The sequence below is a fragment of the Anopheles maculipalpis genome, chromosome X (assembly GCF_943734695.1).
Source record: "Anopheles maculipalpis chromosome X, idAnoMacuDA_375_x, whole genome shotgun sequence".
NCBI classification, from domain to species: domain Eukaryota; kingdom Metazoa; phylum Arthropoda; class Insecta; order Diptera; family Culicidae; genus Anopheles; species Anopheles maculipalpis.
The window spans coordinates 11,822,839-11,849,617 of NC_064870.1; the positions used below are offsets into that span (position 1 = coordinate 11,822,839).

The 26,779-nt window shown below is 45.2% G+C and overlaps 4 protein-coding genes across 4 annotated transcripts in view; 2 read left to right on the top strand and 2 right to left on the bottom strand.

Annotated features, from left to right (window-relative positions):
* The window catches only part of LOC126559830 (DNA damage-regulated autophagy modulator protein 1), a 399,963-nt gene that overhangs the window by 76,259 nt on the left and 296,925 nt on the right, over nucleotides 1-26,779 (top strand). The gene's annotated exons all lie outside the window — the stretch shown is intronic.
* The window catches only part of LOC126564858 (mitogen-activated protein kinase kinase kinase 15), a 153,791-nt gene that overhangs the window by 52,044 nt on the left and 74,968 nt on the right, over nucleotides 1-26,779 (bottom strand). The gene's annotated exons all lie outside the window — the stretch shown is intronic.
* The window catches only part of LOC126561521 (uncharacterized), a 67,330-nt gene that overhangs the window by 30,131 nt on the left and 10,420 nt on the right, over nucleotides 1-26,779 (bottom strand). The gene's annotated exons all lie outside the window — the stretch shown is intronic.
* LOC126568097 (uncharacterized) lies at nucleotides 6,156-10,425 on the top strand. Its single transcript, XM_050224518.1, has 2 exons — nucleotides 6,156-6,179; nucleotides 7,732-10,425. The coding sequence occupies exons 1-2, from the start codon at nucleotides 6,156-6,158 to the stop codon at nucleotides 10,423-10,425; spliced, it is 2,718 nt and encodes a 905-aa protein (XP_050080475.1).

A 26,779-nucleotide genomic window follows, 5' to 3' on the forward strand; every position in this document is an offset into this window, starting at 1 on the left:
CCAGCCGCTGAAGCTTGCGGGGCACCATTTTGCTGGCGGTGGCGGCGTGTTCTTAGCTGCCAAAAGGTTGCGAAAAAAAAAAAAACTAAAGCCCCACCCCACCCTCCCAGTACAATTCACCCGGGTTGTGCAATGCACTCGTTTCAAATGTGCAGCAGGTGTAGAAAAGCACACACATCCATGCACACACACACACGCAAAGAGAGTGAACAATTCATCACAGATTCATTGACGACTGCGAGGCGGCGACAATCGAAGAACAATCTCGCACGAAAAACGCAAATGAGGTGAACGACGGTGAGCTCTGCGAAAGGGGGTGGGTGTGGAGTGGAGGGCTGTGGTGTGGGCGAGGCTTTTCCCAAAGTGTCTCCTTGAGAGTGCGAGAAGCAGTGGAAAAGAGAAGCAGGGAGACAAAAAAAATGCGAAACAAAACACAGGTATAACCCCCTTTAAAGAAGCAAAGCAGAAAAACAAAAATCAACCCCTATTAGTTAAAGGCGGGGGCGTGGGCGGGGGGGGGGGGGAATTAGGGGCGCACGGGGTTTTTTGTGTCGTTATTGTGCGTTGCGATTTTCATTACCCTGTTGTTTAGTTGATTTTGTGTGTGTGTTTTTCTTGTAATTTTTTTTCTTCTTTTGTTTTCCACCATTTGCCATTTTCATAACACACACACACACAGTTCTTGAAGGGTGGCTTTGGAGTTTTTTTTCTCCTTTTTTTTCGGGGGTGGTTTTTGAACTTCTTTCCCTTTCTTGTCACGTTCTGCCAGTGGGCAAGCTGAATCATGTGCAGCATAAATAGCTAAATTTGACTTCTATTGTGCACAGGGCGTTATCCTGCCAAAACTACCCCCAAAATTTCATCCCCTTTTCTTCGAGAAGGATAACCAATAATAGGGCCATTTTGTAGAAAGGGAAACCCAAGATGATTTAAATGTGAGCATCCTTGAACCATTTTTTGACACATTACCACCCCCCCTCCCCCCCTTTTTTTAAGCCACACACCCCTATTTTCATGTCACAATACGCACCAATCGGTTTGGTGTAGCATGCGTGAAAAATGTACCACCCGCGATTAATGTGCGTTGCGGTCTGTACAATCGATTCGCCATTGATTCAAATAGGTAGAGGAGGCGCTACCGACGGACGGGACGGGGAGGCAATCGGTTAGTGATTTGGAGGGAGGCTGTGGGAAAAGCTGGCGCAAAAAGCTGATTCAATGGGACGATGATGCTCTCCTTTTCTTCGCATTTTCCTCCCTCCCTCACACTTGCAGGAACAAGCGGAGGGGTGGAGTAGGTCTAGAAAAAAGCGGGGGAATAAAAAAAAGATTTGCTACCATTTTGGAACGATGAAAACCATCGCACCTTCAATTTTCGATCAATTCCAAATTTTTATTTATGGGGTGTGTGAGCCGGTTTTGTTAGGTGTTGGGCTGAAGGTCAGCGTCAGACGACCACGCCACGCGGCTTAATGGGGATGCCGTTTATTCTTGGCCTGCCATCGTCGTCTTATGAATTGGTCGATTAGCGATTGTTTTTTGCTTTTTCGCCCGAGGTCACACGTCTGACGGTCATGTAATCGGCGCTAAAGTGTTCAATTGTTTGGCACACAAATTGATCGAACGCTATTGACACTGACCAACGGGGGCTCTGTTTTGTTTTGGGTTGATTGAACTGAAACACGGGATTGTTTGTTTGTTTGTTCGTGTGAAACTGGTTGTATGATTTGAGAAATGATGGATGTATGGAAAGAATGGCACTCGGAGACTGTATGTTTGTAGGTGTGGATAATTATCCAAATGGATTAATAGCTTTTCGATGGAGTTGCTGGAGATATTTGAGGCGTTGATAGCGTTAACTTTATTTTTAATCATATTTAATCAATCGATACAAGAGGTATTCAATTGAGGAGCCCTGAGTGCCAGATGCACGTCAATAATAGACAATAGTATAAGACAGAGCAGAGTGCATGTTACCTCCGAAGATACTGACATTTATAAAGCTACTGATGACTGATACTAATTTCGGTTAGAGTCGTTGCAACAAGTCACTCAAGTAGTCATGAGGTCTGAAATCTTCATAGACCAGGTTTGAAATAGTAATCAGCAATTGCGGAGGCACTGATTCAATGACAGAGGACCCTCTGGGGATCTCGGGTCTTTATCCGTTTCGCTAAACCCCATCGCGCTAGAGAATCCGGATGTAAATCGGATGTAGAGGTATCTTCTTTCGATCACATCAGCTCAAAAGTTAGAGATAACTCCACTCGGCGATTTGAAGAATCTAGATCGATTCCCCTGAAGTTCGATTCCCGAGTTGTTCCTGATGACATGAGAAGATCTATTCCGCGAGAGCAATATATTCGTCGTTTAGCCCTTACAACCTCGAAAAGTTTTAACCACGCTTGGAAGTGGGTAAGAGCTAAGGTGCCTACCTACCTTTTCATCTTCACCTGGGTCCATTTACCTTCGCCTGGTGAACAATCGGATACACTCCTTTCAAACTTTCGTTCAATATAGCCAAGACAACAAAACCACTTCAGTTTCTGAATTCCTTGACTTGATGAAACTCGTAGTTATCAGTCTTGTTTCTGCTGTCGTGTAAATAATCATCGCTACTATTGGCTTGACCATATCCTGACCCTGTTCAATCCTGACAGTACAAAACCATTCTGACAGTATTCTTGTACAGGGCTCGTTCTGTTAGTGTGGTCCGGTGGTAGAGACAACATCGGCGTCGGACTTCATACTGTCGCACCGGAGTTCTAATCCCATCCGAACCCATCGCCTCGAGGTGAGGATTATCTATACAACTATGTGGCATCATCAAATCTAGTAGGCCATTAAAAAGCCGGTGTGACCTAGAAGGAGAAGAAGAAAATAAGACCCCTTTCCTGTAGGTCAGTAAGATCTCCTCAGCAGCGTTGTTTACTTGGAAGAAAATAGAAGTCGTATAAGAGGCGTTTTGATAGGGGAGGTTCCTTGGATATTGAAATCTCTGATGACCGTCCACGAATAATACCATCATATTATTCAATGAAGGACTCACCAAGAAACATTCTTCGGATATTTCTTTAGGATATTTTAAGATTCTGAAGATCGTGGTATCGAGCTGAAAATACTACTCTCTGTAAAGTTCAGAATCTGCTTTTCGTCTTACGTAAGGGTCCTGGTAGACTAAATCCTCTCCCAACCTAGCAACCTTCTTCCAACACTGGCAGCTCACAAAGTTCAAAGACTCTGTGTGGAACCCGCAGCATTCGGCCGAGCTGCACCATTCAAAAACTCTCACAAACAAATCAAACCTATCTATTGTTTTTTGATAGTTACTCACGGTCGGTACAACGTTAACGGCAAGCAACAGGCCGCCACCGTTAGCCGCAGTAACACACCACCTCAAGCCAAGAACAACTTCGTCAAGGTTTGGTGCAAAAGTATGAATTCAATTTCCAACGAGTCACAGTCCCAAAATCACACTTTTAGCCTTGCGTTTTAAGCTTGGTGCGACCCTCCCGAAAGATTTATCGACACAGTTAGTTCAGGGTGATGCTGTCCAACAACAAAAAATGGCCTACCGGACCCAAGATGCCGGAGGCCACTACCCAAGGACACGCCCGAATGGTCACATTGTATGCAATGAGACGACCATTTTATGCCGAAAACATATGAACGAAGTCGGGCCCCGGAAGGATCACGCCAAAAATGGCGCCCGGTTTTCCATCATCTCGTTCTGTGTATAATTTTTGTTTTGAGATTAAAGCTATGCTCTTCCGTGCTGAGATCTGCGTAGCGAAATGACTATTGGAATAAATTAAATTTGAACATCCAAATGCATGAGAACCGGGCACGCTTTGTCATCTTGATTCTTTTAAGATGGCGCAGACTGTGGTGCCGTGATTATCAGGTGCATATAATTATCATCATTATATTTAGTTTTCCGGAGACGATCTTTGAATTCGTTCTAGGAAGCCAATCGGTCCCGGTCGCTACCTGACTACAGTTAATGGCGTGTAAACTCCCGGATGCTTTAAAACTTTTTGCGTTCGCGTTAAATGATTTGACGTTTAACGTTAAAGTTAAAAGCGCAAATGTTGGCTCTTCTCGGTTGGTTAATATTTTAAATCCACTTGACTTAATCGTGCATAGCTTGAGTTACAGAAGAAAACGCATTATCATTCAAGGTCACAGTGATTGCGGAGACAGGCAATAAAGTGTACAAGAAAGAAAAGGGCTTACAGTTGAAGTTGGCACCGGAAGCCGCTACGCAATCGTCACCAGTTAAAAAAACGCAGCCAGCCGAAAAATGCATTCCAACTCATTAATATCTTACAAGCAACGCACACGGACGATTTTCGTAAACATTTGCTCTATTTATTGTGGCTGCGCGTGTGTGTGTGTGCGTGTGTGTGCTTGTGTGGTGTATATGGGACGAAGATGAGACAAGTTATCAAGTATCTGCAACCGACGAGTTCGGTTGCCCAATCGAAGATTGGAAACGCCTTCGCCAGGATTATTTAATGCGTCGATCCACATTCGATTGACGCCTTAATTTATGCAAGGCGCCTTACAAAATCGCACCTTTGGAAGCGCTCGTTTCGGTAACTAGTAGTCTAATGAATCGGCCCGTAGTATATAACCGATTATATCATGCGTGACATTATGTTGACGTCAACTGTGTTGTACAAACTGTCAAACGGAGGTTTGATGTGAGGAATTGCAGGGAAAATATGAGAATGAATGTCCACCTATACTATCACGTACGGCGATAGGAGAGGGATCACATACAACCTTTGGTCCGAGAAAAAGTAAAAAATTCCCATGCCCATTCTGAGGGCCCCACGTCCACGACATTTGCATTGGACGCCATGTCAAACGGTAAAACAATTCGTACCGGGTACCAACACCCGGGCTGCAAATTATTGTCGCTTTTGGGGCGATTCCACCCCCCCCCCCCTTCCTTTTCTCTACCCTTCACACTCGCTTTTCCCTCCCGTTTACCTGTGATCTGACGCGCCGTGTGCAGAACGAAAACAGCCTACCAGACACTAGGGGGGAAAGAAGAAGAAAAAAAAAACGGTAACATTGGTTGGTGGGTGGGCATCAGCTTGCAGCCGGAGGCCGGTGCTACTAAGAGTTGGCACCATGGGATCTTTTTTTGAGTGCGAGCGCCACCTTGGGCAGGTGGGGTGGGTTTTCCATCACGATGCTATATAGTACACCGACGCCTACGCTACTGGTCTCATTTGAACGGTCGCGAAGTAAGCGTGAATGCGTGCTGCGAACGTGCGGAGGCACGCAATTTCAGGATTTTGGGTTCTGTTTTGATTGTTGTTAGTGGTTCGATTAAGCGAGATGTTCTCGCGACAGTTCTGAGGACATTCTATGGACGTGTTGTGTTTATATTTGGGTGTTGAAGTGCTTACTAAGGACTGCGTGTAACGCAGGTCGCGCTTAAAGGTGTTTGCTTGTTTGGTGTCTAGATGTGGCATGTGTGTGTGTGTGGGGCTGTGTTGTATTGAACGTGTGAAGAATATGTGATCGATGCCTTATCCACAAAATCTCCACCCGAACCAAAACCCCTATCATCAATCAAAGTCGTTCGGTTTATGAGCGAAAAACATAACGTCTTGTAACGCTTCATTTTCATCACAACACAAGACAACAAAAAAAAAACTTGCGACAGAAAGGACTGTAGCAGCAAAGCAGGACCGATAAATCCTTTTGCACGAATTGCATGCAACAAAAACATAGAGAAATAGTGAATCGATCAACAGCGATTTGAACTTAAGAAGCGTTGTTTATGTGGACCGTGTGCGTATAAACTGTGTCGACTGTGGACGAACTGTGTGTGTGTGTGTGTGTGTGTGTGTCGAGACGTAAAAGGACAAAAGCGAACACTCGGTTAGCCATCAATCAATTCATTCGGCGCAATCAACCAAATCGCAAAAGTGTGTTTTTTGTAACCTCCTGGTAAACCCTATTTTTCGGAGTGGTCTATTGAATTTCAAGTTATGTACGTTAAAGTGCACCAGTGAGATTTAGTGCAGATTCTAACCCACTTAAGTATACAAATTCCACGAACGTACCTCTTGAGGTTGAAGCTAGTGTGTTGGGAGTCTTATCAAACGGTGCATCCAAAGCTTACCCGCTGAAAGATGGGATACACAGCGCATCCCAAGGTGAGAAAACAAATCGGGTCGGGTTGGCAAAGATTTGCACAATTACAAATGAGATTACAAATGCGAGATGCTCTTGCGCGAGTGCGAAACTAGGAATCATAAACACAATCAAGACACGCCGCCCGTAAATGGTGAGCGCATTGCGTGAGGCAACGGCTTCACAAAACGCCACCCCATCCAATAGGGTAGCCCAGCGCACCTGAGTGATGCAAATCATAATGCGCCCTCCCGGGTGCTTCAGAAAATTGGAACATTCTCGCGGGATGTGCGAGCCTAGGTTAGCGCCATTACCAATTGCACGAGTTTAGTTTTTGTTTTTTGTTTTGGTACAGAGAAGGAATAAGCCTTCGACAGGTGGGCGAAATTTCGCAACATCTCCTTGGTTCTACTTAGGTTCTCATTACTGCATGAAGCACATCTGCTGATGCACCGGGACTTTTTGGAGAGAAATGTGACTGACTCCTTTTTTTTTGTCCCCAAGTGTCTTCGGACGGTTGTGACATACTCGTCGAACAAGATGGTGTCCCAGGTCGTGCGCAACTTCGTCCACGAGCCGCTTGAATTATTGCCAAATTATACACTAATTAATTAGTGGTGTGCTTTGGTGCACATTAAGGCACCCGCTCAATCTCAAGGCTACCACTCTCTTTCCAAAAACGTACCTGCCGGGTCAGATTAGTGAGGTTAGGCTGCACGCCGATGCACCGAAGCCATCCGCTGAAAGCAAACGAAAAGACGACCCGCGAAACCTGGCGAACGGTGGCTGACCGTAACGAGTAGCAACCAAACTGGAGCAACGGTAGCCATTCATCAATTTTAGTGCTCACGCGTGGATCACGCTGGCAAGTGAAAATGCGCGCCAACAGTGAGCATCATCGGGTCGCCCGGGAGGGAGGTGCTGGAGTTCGTATCTTCCAGCGGGTTTTTGTTGTTGTTGTTGGTTTTAGCGTGGCTCACACAGTAGGTGACCGAAATCGAAATGCAACCTCTTCCCAATGCAAATATGCAGCGATGAAAGAAACAACAGCGGGAGTTGTGGAAACTCCCGTGTGAGCACGTGGAAAAACGCTCACATCGTAAAACCCGAACCAGACAAAGGGTGTTTGGTGAGCGAGTTTTCTGGTATTGTAGGTAGCAACGGCAGAACAGGGGGACGGGGTGTTTTTTTTTTGTTTTTCGGTTAAGAAATCCGCAACACTTCGTAGGGCTCTTGTAGGTGTCAGCGAGACTCGTGTTTCGATGTGTCTCAATTTCGCAAGTCTCGGGGACTGGGTTGCGGGTTTGGCAATCGAGGTGCGTTATCATCAGTAACAGATGCGCTCTTGCGTAACGTTAATGAGAGGGTGCTATGGTTGGAGGTGGTAGTAGGTGGGGATAAAAGACACTACAAAACAAAGTAAGGCGAGAGACATTATGGGTGTGGGGTTGTGAGTCACTCAAATGTTAGAACATATTGGTGAAACGGGATTTCGATTCCACAATTATTCTGCAACGAAGAATTTAAGATATCATCTCGTTTCCACTCGTTTCTATCTTCCTTTTCCTGTTCTAGTCGCGCACCACGAGCAAAGGACGAACGAGAGTCATGCTGGTGGCGTTACTGTTTGCTGTCACAATATCCTCGGTGGCGGCCATTACGACGACAGACGCATTAGTGGAAGCAACACACACAACCGTCCCGGTAACGCTCGGTGAGCGTGAGGCGGAGACAACGGTTGACCACTCGGTTGATCTGAGCGAGGCGGAAACGAAGGACCCAACGCAACGGTTAGAGATCATCAAGCAGATTCGCAAGGTAAACCAAGATGGCTCCTACACGGTCGGATACGAAGCGGAGGACGGTACGTTCAAGATCGAAAGTCGGGATGTGCTGGGTAATATCAAGGGTACGTACGGGTACATCGATGCGAACGGTGACATTAAGCGCGTATCGTACGGTGGCCAGCCGACCCAAACCATCCCGATGGTATCCACGCCACCAACGACCGAGGAAGAAATAGTCCACATTCCTCCAAGGTTTAACCGCACGCAGCATCTGCTGATGCCGACCACACGCCGCCCACCAAACTACCATCCACCGCAACAGCTACAGCACCATCAGCATCTGCACCACAATCCACAGCACGCAAGCACGCTTCGTCCAAGCGTCATACAGACCATACCACGCAAACGTCACGGCTACTCGTCGTCCTCTACCACGGCGACTCCACCAACGAGCACCTTGAGCACGACGCTCGCTATGAACGGCGGTGGTGGTAGTAGCACGTCCACCACGTCAACCTCCACCACTACCACCGAGGCCTCAGTCACGTCGGCCGCCACCGAAACGGGCGGCCATTTGGCAGCATCCTTTGGCGAACCTACCGCAGCATCGACACATACCTCTACGCTGCACACCAAACCCGGCACGCTGCTTATCATCCGTCCAACACCACTGCCCTACCAGTCGGGCAAGACCGCCGAACAGCTGGCCCGTCCCGAACGGCTCGAAGCGGGCAAGTACACGCACGCACCATCGCCTTCGAAAAAACCCGTCCGTGGTAACTTCCTGCGCCGCCAGCTAGCAGCACCCGCTGTCAGCGAATCCGGCGAACAGTACGAAGCTCAACCGCAGCAAATCGTTTACGGCCAGTCGGCCGCGGACGGTGAGCTTAGTAGCATCTTTGCCGGTGGTGCGAAGCCCCTCTACACGACCCATCCAACACCGCGTATACCGGCCGCCGTACTAGCCGCTCGGCAGCGTGCCGCCCACATCCAAAGCGTGCTCCAGGGACAGTCACAGCCCTCCCAAGGTGGACTCCCCGAGCGGCTAACAACGGAGCGCGTGTACGTGAAGCAACCGGCGCGTCCCCAACCATCCAACGGTAACCGACACGAGCCGGCTCCAATACTGTACGAAACCTCAACCGAACCGAGCTCCGAACACAGCTACGTTACCGATGGTCCAGCATCGTCCTCCGTAGTGCAGATACCGGCGGCCAACCGTGTGCTGGCGGCTAACGAAGCTGAAGCACACGCCGAGGAGCGTCGTCCCATCTTTCGTCCACGACCGATAGAATTCCGTCCGCGTGATGATAATCCCTCACCTGCAACGGGTCGGTTCCGCACACCGTACGGACTCCCACCACCATATGCACGGTCGTTCACACCACTTCCACCACCGCAGGACTCACCGTACGGTGGGCGTGTGGTGCCGGACGTTGACGATAAGGACCGCGAAGTGGACGAACCTCAGCAGCAACATCTGAACAGCATTCTACCATATAGACAGCAGCGCCGTCTGAATGGTGGTCTTAACCTACCGCCAGCAGATCCAGCATACCAGCAACAGCAACCACTCAGTGCGACTCAGCAGCAGCAGAACTCCTACCCCATCCCGATCCCATACAACCCGGGACAGTATCCACCACACCTAGGGGGCGGTGGTCGACTACCTTCCAGCCCGTACTACTACGACATCCCACCGGAGCGTCCCCTAACGGCGCGTGACTTTGAGCGTATTCTGCAGGTGCTTATCTTCCGCCATCAGCAGCAGCAGGTCGCTCAGCAGGTATCGCGGTACCGTCTTGGAGGAGGCTATGGTGGCTACAATGGTGGGTTCCCGTACAATCCTTACTTCCCCGGACCATCCGCTGCACCGTACGGGTTAGGAGGGCCATATCTCGGCGGAGGCTATCCCCAGCAGCAGATCCCCCGTCCACCGCTACCCTTCCCATACGGTGGTGGACCGTACGATGGGCAGGGCTATCAGAACCCGCTCTACAGTCCATCGGCACCGAGCGCAAACGTGCGTGGCGGTGTTGACGGTGGTCAACCCGATCCAGACGCAGGTGGGTATGGGACAGCTCTACCAGCCGCAGCACGTCGCAACGGTCAGTACTATCAGCCTCCACTGGATGCAGGTTCTTCGTCCGCTGGCTCACTCCGCTCTGCCGACTATCTTCCGCCGGAGGTACGCGAAAGTCTCCTCTACCGTATGCTGATGCTCGCGATTCAGGCACCTGGTGCCGGTGATGTATTACCACTGGCCGCTCCAACCGGACCCTCCAACCAGCAGATTCCACTACACCATCTGCAGGGTGCGTCCTCAATGCCACGACCCCAAGCACAACCAAACCACCGGGAACAGAGCCACGCTGGGCAGGGTCGTCCGGATGGGCAGAGCACAGTAACGGCGGCTGCCACCATGCTACCAATGTACAGCAAAAAACCCGTACGAAGTGTACAAATACTTGGCGAAGAGTAATGTCCGGACGGCAACCCCCAGTACCTTCCCCCTCATTTAAACCATTCCATCCCACCATATCCTGCATGTCCAACGTTAGTATAGCGGTAGAGTTGTTGGTAGCGGTAGCATGTACACAATTGTTAGGTTGTTAGATTACTTTAGGATGTACAACTTCGGGACGGCTTAACAATGTGGCCGTCATCCCGGACCAAAAGCCCTCTCTCTCAATTTCTCTTTCTGTATAGCATTTAGTATCGTTGTATTATTGTCTTTCTATACTTTGCTTTGATGACGTATTGCTGACAATGTACCAAGTAGAATAAGATGTACCAAAGTTAATCTCACGTCACACAAAAATAAGCTCACGATATTTTTTTCCTCCAGCTCAGCTGTCTGGGACGCGTACTGGCTGTTGAATTATCCTTTTTTTGTGCTTTGAAACACCATTTTGAAGTCGTTGATCTGGACGGGTAAAAAAAAAGATGGAGTAAAACCTTTCTTTTCTGACAAATAATTGAGTTTAAAGTAATCATACTATGGAAAAGAAAGAGACGTTTCGCTTCAAAATTGTTGCAATTTTCGTGCTGCTTTCAAATTCAATAAAACTAATAAACAAAATATTGGACTTGTGTATTGTATTGTGTTTTTTGTTTGCATACTTTTTCCAAGAAAGAGTGAGAGAGAGAGAGAAAGAGAGCGAGAGCGAATGTGTTTGCGTATTGCTACAAAAGCTGTGGTAGGTATTCTCTCCTTTTAATAATCCCAAAACCACACCGAGGCGCATGAACCACCTGTCAGAGCCATTTGCTATTCTAGTCTCGTTGGCAACCATGTTGGAGCCTGACGATAACTTCTTTTGGATTTTCTCTCCTCCGGTTCAATTATCACACTTTACCAGGTTATGCACATGACAGATAATAAGCTACACCGAGTGAAGAAAGGACGAACGCTTGTTTACGGACGCTGGTAGGTAGTCGAACCGTACGTCCAGACGCTGAAGATGCCAAAGCGGGAGGAACGTTTCCTGTGGATGGTCTCCAGTGCAACGAATGCAATTGTTGTCCAGAGTGGTTGACCTAACCACCCGGAAGCATAACTTCCATGTTTTTTTCCACCTCCTAATTGGTCTCGTACCTTCTGGAATGTACGATAATATGGAAGTCCTGTCGTGCAAAACCATCCCAAATAGACAAGGTTTAAGGTGGTTGATTTACCGGATGCTTCTTAACTCTACAAACAAGCACAACAAAAAAATTCTCTTCCTGTCGGTGAAAAGATGGCTTGTTCACGATGGCCCCTTCGGATGGGGAGAAGAGTTGCGAACGGATTTGCCAAGCCAAGTTGTGGTTTGATAGAACAGCATTGTATTTTTCCTAATGACAGGTGTAATCTGCACCACTCCTTGCTGCCAGGATACGTTGCTCCTTGTTGATGTGCTTCCGTTTCTATTCCCTTTTGCTTCTAGTTGCAACAAAATCACCAGCTGAATGCATGCGTATCCAATCCTTAACCGAATGGTTCCGATGATAAGCGACGGTTTGCAGCAACCGTCACTTCCGGATCCGGAACGGGCTTTCATTTTTATGTCAACCACCGAATGTCCCATTTGCCATGGATTGGTGATTTTGGTGGTTATTCGACGTCTAATGTCAATCTTTACTTTGTACGCGTGAGTGTGTTGCAAAGTTCGTTTAAATCTATTCAAAATATTGGAGATTGGTTTGTCAACAGACTTTCCAGATGAATAGCGTGACAGCTATTCAATAACTATCAATTCTTTCTGACGTCTTCTATCTTCAAAGTTTGTTTTGAGTTTATTTATATAGTCCGGTGGTGAGACAACCATGATACCGACCTTCACACGGCACGACCCCGATTCAAATCTAATCCGTACCGTTCCCCCATTCTGAGCAGAAGTGGTGTAAGTTGTACGGAGGCCGTAGGCGAAAATTACATCGAAGCTCAAATAAATCAAACAGAACCGAGACCCCACAAGATAGTTTTGACAGTACTATTATTTCAATTCCATTAAATTTAACTTAAAGAGCTCTTTTTCTTCATTACCATTATAAAACTATAATGCAGCAGCAAATAAACAAAGCGCCGCAGTTGTCTTCAGAAAAATGAGCCATAGTTTGTTTGGAAAATAATTTAATATTTTTTAAAAATCAACAATACGGCACTGGACCGTCATAATTAATTATAGATAAAATTTTTGAAAAACTTTATTTTTAAATTTTATTCCAATTTTTTTTTCGACGCCTCCACTGTCCTTCTCATGGTATGAAAACGGCTGTTACAAAATTAAGATCTTCATTTCCACATACAAAGTGATGCAATACGTGATTGGGCACCGCATTAAGATAGTTTTAGGTTCAAATAGTATTGATTCTGAACCTTTCAAAACCGCAAACACTTAGGAATGCAGTAACAGTAAAGGAATGAATGCAGTGCAGTCCAAAATAGCACGAGCAATAGCACCACGTTAAGTTAGCATTTTAGTTTTAATAGTTGTTCTTGTAATCACGTTTAGGGCGCTTTAAAGATTAAAACAACTCGACAACAAGATTTAAACTGCTCTGCCTATGTTCGGAATCGTGGATTTGGAGTTGTGGGTGCGGAACCGGCTCCGAGTTGAAATTAGACCAGCTCCGGAACCGATAGGACCCATCACTAGTGTGCGCAAACAGCAAAAACTTCAAAGTTTTGTTTGAAAGACTTAAAAGTTTCAAGAAGCTTTTGAGCAAAAAGCTTTCAATGTACCATGATGCGAAACAATGTTTACCATGTTGTTGCTAATAGGGAGAGAGAAAGCGTGAGCGAAACAGGTTGGGTTGTGCTTTTAATTCTATTTAAATTTTTAAGCTTACGATAGTTTTTCCTTCTTTATGATATAAAATAAGCTAGGTACAGCAATCAATTAATTTCAAAAAGTTTGTTCAGTCAACAGACGTTTGTTACGCATCATGAGAGTTAAATATAACGAAGGATTCGAAATAAAATTTAAACCAAACGTCGTGACGAACGTTAACGAAATTTGAAAACTGCTGTTATTGATCAACAACCACAAAGCGAGAGAACAATCAGCAGAGAGAGAGAGAGAGAGAGAAGCTAAGCATTGCTTAAAGCTTCCTTCAAACTACGTAGAGCAAATGCTGGAAAGCGTGCATCTTAAGCTCAAGAGTGAGAGAGTGAAAGAGAGAGTGTTATCCGTAAGGAAAGTAACCATACGAAAAACACTAAAATACTTTATCATGCTATTGGAAGCAAACTCTTGACGAATATTACTCCAGCATCCACTAAAATACAATCTTTTTTAGTTGACAAATCAACTTCCATTCTTCGTTGTAGCTTGAAATCTTCATCATCGTCCTGCTCGCTCTTGTACTATGCTTTCGTATGCTATGCTATGAGAAGAGCGGACCTATGCAAAAATGCGTGAGAAATCTTCCTCTCATTCTCATTTTCTTTATGCGATCTTCAAGAGCGATCAAACCCATGCGGCAGTTAGATCGAAGCTCAGAACCACGCTGTTAAGGGCCTAATGAATTCAAGAATTAAGAATTCGTTTGACACCTTTTACAAAGACAATAAAACAAATGATTTGGTCTCACCGAAAAGAAGCAGAAAAATTAAATCAGAAAATAAAATACTTTAAAACGAAAATCAACTTCCACTAGGTGTATAAGTTGTGCAACATTCATCTAGCATGAAGCTACATTGCATTTTTTTTTTTTATTCATAAAGGACGGCCAGGCCGTATTGCTTACAATAAACTTAAAATTAGTATACTCCTTTCATCTTTGCTGGGAGACATTTCCTTCTCCGAGCTGTGAATATGGGCACCATATCCCGGGTGTGCTCAATTGAACATTGCATTATTAATAATTTAAAAATAATTTAAAGGTTAAATATGTATGACAAAAAATTGGCTTATGAAATTCATTTATTGACAGGTGAAAAAAGTTGCCCAACGTATTTATGTGGTCAAATAAAACAAGAAAAAAGTAAAAAATATATTTAAAATTGTTATGTTTGTTAAAAATTTGCCACAAAGTTTGCTCCTCACAAATTCAAAGAAAGGAAACACACGATCGTAGCAGCTTATTATAAACTGTTTATCAGCTTGTTTCTTCCCATGCTTATGAAAGCGCCGCCTGTGAACGGAGCATAGCTTAGCTTCATTGCTCCGAAAACCGTACGCGCATCCATCTTACAACCAGTAAGAAACGCACGTCGAAGCGAGCGCGTCGTTGCCGGAGAGTTCGTAGACGATTTTTTGTTTGTTCGTGGTGCGTGTAGAGTGGCTTTAAGCGTGAAAAGTGGCGTGCATGTTGCTGGAAGTTTAGCATCTAAATACGCCTCTTAAGGTGCGCAACAAAACGGGAAACGACTGTTTTGATTAGAGTCAAGTGTAAAATTTTTTCCCCCCCAAGCAAAGCCGGTAAAGCACCTGCGCACTCGAGCGCACGTGGTAACAGAAACATCCCACTGCAGTGGTATGTAAAGCGTCCGGGACTGTTCCGGAATTCCGGCCAGCGGTGGTGTGATTCCTCTTCAATTCGTCGAAAAGTGTTCCGAAAGTGTAAAAAAAAAGAAATTCCAAAAGTGAGTGTTTTATGGTGTTTTTTTTTTTTATTCTTGCCCTAAGAGTGAATAAAGCCGCCCAAGTTGGCCTTTAATTGCTTGGTGGTAATACTGGATCAGCTCAAAAGAAGAAAAGCGAAATTAAACGCTTTGTTTCGATTTCATGTTTCATGCCGATTCCGATCGGTAATCGATAATTTTCCCTCAAAAAAAAAAAAGGCAGCATCCAAAAAAGTGTAAGTGTGTATGTGTGTGGTTTGTGAGAAATATTGCTAGAGTAAAGTGTGAAGGGTGGTGTAAAGAGTATCCTGCAAAACCAGCATTCAACTGAGCGTGTGGGAAATACGTACGATATTTGCAATCAAACAAAAATGCTAAAAAACCTACCTTAAGAGTAAGCTTCCGAGCGCAATGGGACCATCGATCAAATGTAGCGTCCTCCTGCTAAACAGCCTTCAACTCTCTGGCATCAGGGCGCGCGCGGCCCCCGCCAGACCTTACTGAACTGCAATGCAATAAAGGTGAGTAACCCTGCAATATCTGGCCGACATCTAAATTTTGCGCCCAAAGCCACCCCCTGACTGACGGAAAGGGCACGCTGTAAACAACAACCACCGCAACCCTTTTTCGCGGGGCCACCAATTCCTTGGTGGTGGAGTCTTGTGCGATATCTTACGTTTTGAGCACGAAGAAACGAACAGAAAAAAAAAACATATGCTCACACAATTTGCTCACCTCAACTCTGGCGGGTTGGTGGCGAAAACCAACTCCAGAACTAACACCGCTAATTCGATAAATGTGAAAGGTTTTGCCCTTCACTTTAGGGGTGCGCACTCGTGAGTGTCGATGCAGGGGTGGAAACAAAATAATAAAAAAAACCCACACACACTCACAAAATCGTCACTAAAACGATCGTGGTCCGGTCCTGGAGGAAGCGTCACGTTTCACCTATAAGCTACTATCAAACACTATAACCTCAAAAAAAAAGCACACCCATTTTCACTAACATACGTAACCGAATTAAAAGGGGACCGCGCTGGATCCCTATCACACTTCCTTGTGTGCGTGAGTTATGTGGAGCGTCGAGGAGCGTCACTGGGATGTTTTCCTTTTTCTCACGATTATGCTAATTTTGTCACACACACACACACACTGTACAATCACAACAACAACAATATGGCGTCTTCAAGATGGGCTTTGGTGTGTTGGGTGGATTTGGGCTGGATTTAGCCAGCTTTACTGGTAAGCATAGCAATACCGATGGCGGACGCTTCTTGACGGCAAGGTATCTCTTACAAACTGCCGCTGTCTGTGCCTGTATGCGTGGCGCTGTTCACGCTACACACAATCTTCGTACGCTTCTCGTCTTCTCTGCTCTTGTGGTGTGCCTGGGTGTGTGTGTGAATGACGGTTATTGCTGCATTTTAAATCGTCCGCTTGCTGGGCTCTCTCGGGCAGGGTTAGCAGGGAAACGGGCAGCATGTTGTGGGAGGGTGCAATGTTTTGGCTTGGCATAAAACCTGTTTTCTTTACCGCCCAAGCCCCCCCTTTCCCGCCGCAAATATGGGAGGCCTGTTACGGTGGCTTTTGCTGTTGGTGGAAAGGTTTTCGGGCTCATCGACGGTTATGGGTGTTGTTGGGGTGTTGTTTTTTTTCAAATCGCTTTATTCGAATGTCAGATCATGCACTCCAGATCCTTCCCGAACACACACGTAAAATGAGCCAAAAAGGGGTTAAAAATTGTCAACGCAAAAGCTTCCCGCGATGCGCTAAGCTTAAGTATGACTGCGATTTGTTTTTTGTTTTGTTTGCCAAACAACACTTTCTTCCGTCTTTTTTTTCTATTCGGATGAGAAAGTTTGAGGAAATTAATGTATTTTACATTTTTGTTTATTTATTTTAAAGTTACATTCACATGCGAACCATACATGCACACCCAACCAAGGTGGTGAAACGAAAACTGTGTGATCTAAATCTAACAACTATCCATCCAGTGCGAAGCCTCAATATAAAATTGTTTCTTGTAGTTTTTTTTTTTTCAATGTTCCACCATTTCTTTATTGCTAGGATTGGCCTTTTTTCAGCTTTTTTCTTGTTCTATTGCACGAGGGTGCGGACGAACTTGTTACCAAATTCAGGGCCCGTACGTTCGGAATCGGTTACTCCCTCTCGCTTTCGCCCGGTACCGATCAAACGGCCGTGACAGAAATGAATGCCCCTCTGCCGATCGTACGCACGTTTCGTCGTTCTTTGAGTCAGAGTGTGTATTGCCGACCATCGTTTGCTAGATGTGCAGAAATGTAAGACCAGCAAGAAGAGGGTGTGTTGGTATCAGATCTGGGTGCGAAACTAATCACCCCTGTACAAGTGGGCCATTTTCCGTTTTGTTGAGTTGTTTTTAAATTCTTAATTATGAGTATCGTTTCAATTCTTAGGGCGAGGTAGCGTACAGCCGGTCATAGTTGGTAGGGTCTGGCTTTGCGAGGATTTTTTTCCTTTCTTTTTAGATACCATTTTTACGCCCGCATCCGGATAGTGTAGCTGTTTGATTGACCGCATGGGTGTGTGAAACGAAGGAAGAATGAACTCAATCAGCTTAAAATGTTGGTCCATTATTTCTTAGAAGACCTTTGCAAGCATTACGAAAAAGAAGTAGTGAAACGAAACCAGCACAAAACATACAAGTGGTCATTTATGCTAGGAACATTTCCAGCAAAAGAAGAATTGAGAATCAATCAACTAATCGCTCCAGCGTCGTTCCATGTGTGCGGGATGCGAAGATTGAAATAATGCACTACATAAGATATAGAGACATTTTATGTATATCAACATTTATTTCATTCGCTTACTACAAGCTTACAATCGAACCTTATGCTCTAACTGTTCCTTGCCACAATCTTTTTTGTGTATAATTAAACATTGCAGCCTGTCGCGGTGGTTAAGGGCCTGATACAAAATCGGAATTTCGTATCACATCTGTGCCTCATTCCCATGGGTAAAATAAAAACCGTGGAAGCTAGAAATAACAGTTCAAGACCTCTTAAGATTCAAACGTGAGAGAACCACAGAAGAAAATTAAGACTGTTTTTTATATTTTCATCTCTTCCTACCTGATTATTATCAAGTATATTTGGATCCGTAAGGTTATATTCTCATAGTTAATAGAGCGTTATTCTTATGCAGTCTGATGAATCTTCTTTTTCTTTCGAAGGCTCAAAGACTCTCATGATCATGCTTATGATATAATGACACAAGAGACATGTTGGATGGGGCGGGACGGTTGTGTAGGCGACGGTGGCGCCGGTGGCCGGTCAAACGGCAGGACCGGAGTTCGAATCTCATCCAGTCCACTTTACAGAAAGTCCTTATAAAACGAACAAGAGATGGCCACTTTTTGTATACAGAAAAGACGGCCATCGCAGAGACTCAAGGCCTCTATAAGCAAACAAAGAAAAGAACTAGAGATGAAAATAAGTGTAATGAGTCAAAGTCTCTGTAAACTAACTAACTAACCAATCATCAATAAAACGAACAAGCAACTACTATCTGCTACTAGAAAGTAGACAGTCAACCCTGCATTCTTACTCTTTTTTTCCTCCGTGTGGAACAGTTCTTCTGAACCCAAACCTTCCTGCAAGAATTTCAGTCCAGAACGATCTTGTGCTGCCTGTACGAAAACGAACGCGCAGCATCACTAACACCAACGATCTCTCCGATATGCACGCATTTGTTTTTATTCACCGTTCAAGTGTGGAGATCTCGTCTCGATCGCAATTCTCTCTCTTTTTCTCTTTCTCTTTCTCTCTCTTTGTCTCTCTCTCTCTCCCTCTCGTATACGTTGCTTTTGCGGTGTGGTGGCGTATCGAATCCTGGATCGTCGCACCCGATCTCTGTCGCTGTACAAAAGACTTGGTTGAAATATTTTACCCAAAATAGGCACTAACCCCTGTACCCCATCCCTGCTACCTGTACCGAACGCGGTGTCCGACGACGGAAGAGTACAGAAACGACCACACATCCAAAACTTCAAACCGATACCTGTGTGCTGTGTGCGTGTATTCGTACGGCCACATTGATGCTTATGCTGCGAGCATAAATGTTTATGCTTACCCGTCCCGCTTGTGTCGTGACTGGTTCCGTTGTTTATTTTTCTTTATTTATATTTCCAACGTTTGCAGCTCTTTCTTCATTCCGAGCGTCTGTGTCTGGTGTGCGAGTGTTTTGTCATTTTTTTCTTTTCGTCTCATAATACGTAAAACGCATCGTACGGGTTGCTTTTAATGTACATCTTCACACATTTTATCTGTTTCTGTCTTTCCATTTTATGAAAAAAATGAAGAATTTCAAGAGAACCGTCGTTAACCCTTTTCTCAAACTCGAGATAATGTGTACAAACAACAACATGGAGGAATAAATAAAGTTCCATCATCATCCGTACTCTAATGTAACGATAGAGAGAGAGAGAGAGAGAGAGAGAGAGAGAGAGAAAGTGAAAGGGATGCTTCAGTTTTGTCACTACTTATCGCTTACAAACGAGGATATCGCCTGCCTGAAGTGGTGACAATCAACACAAATGCAGCCCTCAGAACACGTGTTTCTTACGTCAAAAACCAAATCTTCCGAATGGGAGTTTTGACAACTCGGCAATAAAGCAGCTTCGTTGGAGGGAGAGCCTCGCCTCATTAGATGAAATCATCTCACAGAACCCACAGATGTGTGACACAATTCTGGGAATACCTTAACGCTACTTTTCCCACCATTTTTTTTCCTCTTCCTGCCCTGGAAGCGTATAAAACCCGTTTCCCATTTCCTTTGCTCTTTCATAGTTTTAAAATAAAATTTTCCCGTTCTAGATAAAAGTGTGTTTTCTTTCGTTTTATGCACTTTGGAGCATTCATCCGGCGAATGCGTTTCCATCAGAATAAAAAATGTGTCTTCTACCATGAGACGAAGACGATCACTTTCAACTCCCACACGTTGTTGACTTCATTTTCTTGATGTAGAATTTTATTACAAAATAACAAACGGAAAATCCAAGCAACCAGCATGTCCCATTTTTCGATCCGGGGGGAAAAACAACACAAACCCCGTGCAAAGGCGTAGGAGTAGGAGTATCTAGTGAGAGTTTTCCTGCCCATATCGACCATTGCAATTGGATATTGTGCGGTACTGGTGCTCGGTTGATCACATCAGACAAACCACGGGCTACGGCAGAATGCGTCCGTTCTAAAATTTCTATTTTCAAAACGTCATCCCTCGCACCGGAGGGCTTTTTGCTATTTTTATCCATTGCTGTGCCACCTCGGAACACCAACCGGAACGTACGGTAGAGAAGTTCTTGGAGCGAAAGCAATGACTTCAATTTTTTTTTATCTCCTGTCGAATAAGTTGTTCTACAGCATAATGTGCTATTTGGGTGTAAATTAATGGCGGAGAAGATGCAGGAAAGCAAAACACAAAGTATCACCACTAGCTGATGACAATCGACAAGAAAGTGACAACAGTTTTAATGTTTGTTCTGAGGATCAATCGGGATTGCAAACATTTTTTCCAGAGAAACTCGCCTCCATGATATTTTTATTTGAAGAGTTACAAATTCTGGAATACTACGTTGTTGTGTTATCAGCGAAGGATATTATAGTGAATAGTCCTCACCCTTAATTCTAGGACGCAATTTATCCTGGACGAACGAAGTTGTAAATACAAATATTGCATAGTTCCAATATATCAGCTGAATGTTTCTTCTTCTTCTTCTTGACTCAACGACCTCTAAGGTCACGCCGGCCTTCGGAATGGCTTACTAGACCTGCCGATACCACGTAGTTGTATAGTCAGTCCTCACCATGGGGAAACGGTCATGATGGGATTTGAACCCCGGTCCTGCCATTTGAAGACCAGCACCGCTTTCGCCTACACCACCGGGCAGCCCCTGCGAAACCAGCGTTCGTGGGGTGCCCGAGTCCCTTGTAAATGGCCATGTGATACTCCCCTATAGCAGCCTATGAAATCCCCCCTGCCTCTCAGCACTTTACATTTCTATGGTTCCAACAAACATTCTATCTAGGACCTCAAAAACATTTGCTCAACCATTGGGGGGGACCCCAACTTTCACTCGGCGTTGATTAGTTGTTCCTCGGTAGAGTAGTGATGGATCGACTAATCTGACTCCCGAGACGGTCGGGATATAGTTCGGATCAACTACCAAAAACATTAGTGGATTAAGACTTTGAAGAACCCCTCCAGATTGACCCAATAAAGCTCCAATAAAGCAGCTTCGTTTGAGGGAGAGCCTCGCATCATTAGATGAAATCATCTCACAGAACCCACAGATGTGTGACACAATTCTGGGAATACCTTAACGCTACTTTTCCCACCATTTTTTTTCCTCTTCCTGCCCTGGAAGTGTATAAAAAACCGCTTCCCATTTATGCACTTTGGAGCATTCATCCGGAGAATGCGTTTCCATCAGAATAAAAAATGTGTCTTCTACCATGAGACGAAGACGATCACTTTCAACTCCCACACGTTGTTGACTTCATTTTCGATCACTCCGAGACGGTCGGGATATAGTTCGGATCAACTACCAAAAACATTAGTGGATTAAGACTTTGAAGAACCCCTCCAGATTGACTCTGCAAATCTATCTTGAAGAGCAATGATTTCATCCGAGATTCGAATCCAGTTTCATGGTGGTAGAGTACCGAGAGGATTACAGGAACTGAAAAATGTTTCGTCGAGTGTTTAAAAGGTTAGAGCGATAAGTCTGAAATTCGTTTCCCGATACGCAGAACTAACTATGAAGCTCCAGGAAAAATTAACCACCAAGATATTCCCAAGTGTTTGGGTTGCGTAAAAACGAAGAAAAAGACTTTAACAATCGAACTGTTCAATTTCTACACTCTGACTGTCAGTCGGATGCTCGCGAATTATGTCTTTGTTTAACTCGCTGCCAAACCTAAGCGCTGGATGCAACGCTTTTGTGCTACAGCATAGGCATACCACCGCAAGCGTTGTATTACGCTAATTTCACTGTCAGGTTTGCTTTTTGCATCTTACATTTACATATTTCCATCGTGCTGCGTTGCCCGAATGGTGGTCTCATTAGTGTTTTCCAAGAATTATGTCTCATCGGGAATTTCGTTTTCCCATGCTTGTACCTGTTTGTTTCAAAGGTAGAACAGCGAGAGGAGACGAACGCCTCGATCTTTGGGCAAGAACTTCCGGCTAACTGCGACCGACCAACGAGCATGGGGAGTTTTCGTAGCGGGGTTGAAGCAAATAGACGTTAATCGTCCGCTCGAAGGCATCCTGTGTGCGTGCTGTGCCGCGTGCTGGCCACTTTCTTATGGTGCGTGGAAATTACGGAAAGAAATCCATACGGAAGATAATAGGACGCTATCGTATGTATATTGACTCGGGAAAATCTGTTATTGGCGCACATCTACGAAACAGGTGCCTGCTGGTACGGTGGATGGAGGCTGATAATGATACACCTCCCTGTACCGTCGCATCCGCCATGGCAGCCCGACAACACCCACTCGGCAGCCCGATCCACAATACTAGCAAACAAATACCATGAACGCATTTGAACCTTTATGAGCTATTTCAATTATAACACCGCCTACCCATTCTTCTCACCCACCACCGGGGCCGAACACCCACAATCGGTAGCGCTAACGGTCCAGCATTGGAAGGCAAATAAAAAAAAAAAACCCCCCACAAACCCAAAGAAAGAAAACAAATAACGCAAAAACTGAAGAAGCGAACGAACGCACATTGGAAAACACAAATTTAAGCGAACGCAGACCGGGCAAAATAACAAGCTCAACCTTGGATCCAACCTGTACGTCTGTGTGCGTACTTGTGGTGGATCCGCAAAGCCGGCACTCTATGCGTAACGGTGCGAGTCGGAAAATGCGAGCCAGAAAATCAGGGTCGTTGCACAAACAGGGTAGGCTGGTGGCCACCATGAAACGGACCGTCGGTGTGTGAAGAGATGGAAGGGGGAAGGGGTGAGTGGAGAAATTTATCTAAACGGTAAATGATAAGAAATCTGTGGGAGGGAGGTGAGGCAGGGGCAAGAAGCTGGACGGTACCAGGCTGGATTGGTGAAGTAGCAGCATATTGGAAATAATAACATTTATTCATACGATCCGCGGTTTCCTCGAATATCACAAGGGTGGTTGAGATGAAGCTTTCTTTTTTTTTTTCTTTCTTATTGCTCCCCGTCTCCCGTGCAGCTTTTGGCTGTAGACTGTATATCAGCAACTGGTGCAACGGAAAACGGAAAGAAAGCAGCTAAAAATATATATATATTCACCACAATTGAGGCACATGGCGTGGGTCGTGACGTTTGCGAGATAGCATCCGAGATCCTGATGTCTAGAACTGATAGCTCAGACCGACTGCCCTCGGGTATGGCGTTTTCGGGAAGGTGTTTCAAGTTGCTAGGATTGCGTCATCAAAACCGGATGCAACATCTCACTTCCAAGCACGCGATCTAATGTCCCGATGCTGGTACGATATCTTGGGAGCACATTTTTCGGAGATCGCAAATCATCATCCATCCATCCGACAGCCGGTGACATCGGTCTTCCGGTCATTTAGAGTTGGAAATTCGACCCGTCTGCGCCGCTGTCGCGAAAGAGGGAGAATTGGGAAGCGCGGAATCCAGACGACGACGACGACGACGACCTGCTGACTTCACACACTATCGAGAGCAACTTTCACAAAATGGGGCCTCTTGGAGGTGGAAGTTTGGGCCGAGATAGAGGCGCTTGACCGGCCTGTCATCCAGCGCGGTGATTTCACGCCTCCTTCCCCACGGAGCGGGGATTGGTGGGCGGCGTTTGCACGTGCCCGTCCGAATTGCTCCGCATGTTTTGATCCGGTTTTTAATCGCCAACGTTTGTCGGTGCTTGGTGTGTGAGTGACGCTCGGCACAGCGGAACGGGATGAGACCGTTTTCTGCTGCTGAGCTGGTGGACACTTTCTAATGAATTGTCGCGTGTGTGTGTGTGTATGTGTGTATCGGCCTTAGACGCTCTCCAATTAGCTAGTGTCGCACCATTGACACCGTCATCCTAAGCGTCATCATCCAACACTATGTCTCGCGTGCGCGAAATGAAGCAAATTGTAGCAAACTCCTCGGTCCGATAATCGATTGTATGTTTGGGCTTCGAAGTAGCGTTTTGAACGCAACAATGGTCCACTAAAGACTTCGCACCCTCCCCATTCCCGCGAATATCCCAAGGCATTGGTGCCCAAAGCACTGCTTATTGAAAGTGTAATTTTCGACTTTCCCTACGATTTTGTGTTACATCTTAAGGCTCTCTGCATCGTTGCGGCAATCACTTTTGAAATGGAAAGTCTTATCCGCTTCGCTGGTAGGATGTTGGGTACCGGGAGGTCACTGATAGGAGTTTTAGATGATTACTGTTAACAAAGATGTCTTGCAGTCTCGTTCCGATATGACTGTCTCAAGTTGAAGCACATCAACAGTAATCGTTGGTACATAAAGAATTCTCAAGAACTTTAGGACTTGTTGAGTTATTGAAGATGCCTAGTCGTGAGTGACGTATCGTAGATTGGGTTCAAATTCTTGGAATTTGAAGATGCAGTCAACATATGTGAATTATGGCTTCTTAGGTCATATCCGCCATATAATTGATAACTAGACGCATTGATACTACCTAACGTGGTAGAGAGTCATTTCAAAACTCTCGGGATCGGTCCCGCTGATGTCTCTTTGGAGTTCGAATAAGTTGTAAGTAAGCAAAAGTACTCCAATAATGCTGGATTTTCTACAATTACTCTTAAACACAGCTATTAATGTCTCATCCTTCGTCTTCGTGTGTTTTCGCTACGATACGATACACCACCTATTTGAAATCCTGAGCACTGTTCTGCCCTAGACGACTCTAGTACAGACTACTTCAGCCTTTTTCTAGGAGATGTAGCTTCCTACAACAGTATGTCCTTGGAGCTTAACTGACACATCAAAGCCCACCGTGCCGCCATCTTCTCATATCAAATGAAAAGCAAAATACTTGGACAACAACACACTTCTCCAAAAAACTGGGCGACGCCTACAAGCAGCAAATAAAAGAAGAAGACAGTTTTTACGCTCGACAGACTGGTGATCGGTTTCCGGTGCTCCCTGCCCCCTTTGCTCACCGGTGAAGTCTTGCTTTGGGTCTCGATTGGGTCTTTCGAAAAACGATTTTTTTTAACCTCGGAAAACTTTTGTCACGCTACCGGAGCACCACCACCGGAGAAGGTCATGTTCAGTGGGTCGGGTCGCCTCCTGCATTTATTTTATTTTTTTATTTTTTTGGAGGAGCAACAATAATCCTACGTTTTAAAAATCGAACCGGCGCCACCTTCTCAAACCTTCAAGTTGACAGACCTCTGCTTATTGTTGTTGAAGCCTGTCTCGCGTTCGTTCGTTCAAGAAGGTACAACGCACCACGCCAAAAAAAAACCCAGTTCGCGGGTGAAGCAATTACTGGAGGTCAAGGGAAACAATCGGAGGTAGTGTGTGTGTATGTGCTTCGAGCGCGTTGCGCGAACTCTGTTGCGCGCATGTTACGTGATCGCAATTTGAGGCGGAGTGTTTGGTGTTTACTACGCGCCCGCAAACATTTTTTTTTTTTTTGCTAGAGTGATGAGGAGTTGGTTTGTTCTTTTTTTTCTCTTTCTTCTGGCTAGTATTACACCGTCCAATTTGGAGAGAATTGCTGTTTGGTCGGTGACGAAGTCGTGCAAAAAAAAAGGAAATTTGAACCATAAGCGAAAAGGGTGGTACTGCATTGTTATTCAGGGTTGGAAGGGCCTCTGAAAGACGGAGAGGGATGTTGATGAGCGCATCAAAGCATAACTTGCTTACTTTGCTACCAGTCAAACGCTACCGTTTTTGTTTTATTGGGGAACGGACGATAAAGGATGAGACAAACAGATATAGCAAGACAAAAAGGTGCCTGATATCAGTCAGAGTTGTCAAACTAATGCCTCTGAGTGTATGTTTTTGAATGACTGGATAATAGATGACTTCAACTGTAAAAAACATTTTTTTCTCCTCCATCAAACATTCGAGAATCATGAATTAGTTGAGCATATTGTTAGAATAATATGTGTCCAATAACGACCGATTTATCCAAAACCCGATGCAAGACCCTTGTAAACAGTAGCGGAACAAGGTGTTTGGAGGCCTTTGGCGGAATGGATGTTAAGTCCTTATATAAAAAATAAAACTTCCCGAAGGGGGGAAGGGTAGGGTACAGGGGGTAGTGCGTATAATTATTGATCACCGCTGGTTTCCTAGCCCTGATCGGTGAAGCTCATCTCTCTGGTCCCTCTGATCGACGAGACCTCCCTGGTCGGGGAGATCCCTGGCCCATAGGTTAATCCGCAGCTTTTTGAAGGACGTTTTAGATCATGGCTTATATTTATTCAGTTTGGTCGTAGAAGGCATCTATTCGTTATTTACTGCAACGACACTGATGTCACAAAACCACATTTACTTCAAATCGTTTTGCTGTTATCTTTAGTGTTTCACTCGGAGAAAATACAGGATGTTCCATGAATAATAACCACAGGCAACTTTAAAAATTGTACAAAGTTTAAACACACGCATTAGAATAAGACCGTATGGTACAGGTCGGTTGCTTTTACGAATTTAAGTAGGTCTGTTTGGTTTAGTTTTTTTTATTGGACAGGATAAAGTCTACGTTGACTTGGGATATTGTTTTTATTTCGCTGAGTGATGTATAGCATTAAGTCACAA

Coding starts and splice junctions, on each gene's coding strand:
- LOC126568097 (XM_050224518.1), top strand. CDS start 6,156: ATGGGATACACAGCGCATCCCAAG. Junction 6,180..7,731: donor GATACACAGCGCATCCCAAG/GTGAGAAAACAA, acceptor TTCCTGTTCTAG/TCGCGCACCACGAGCAAAGG.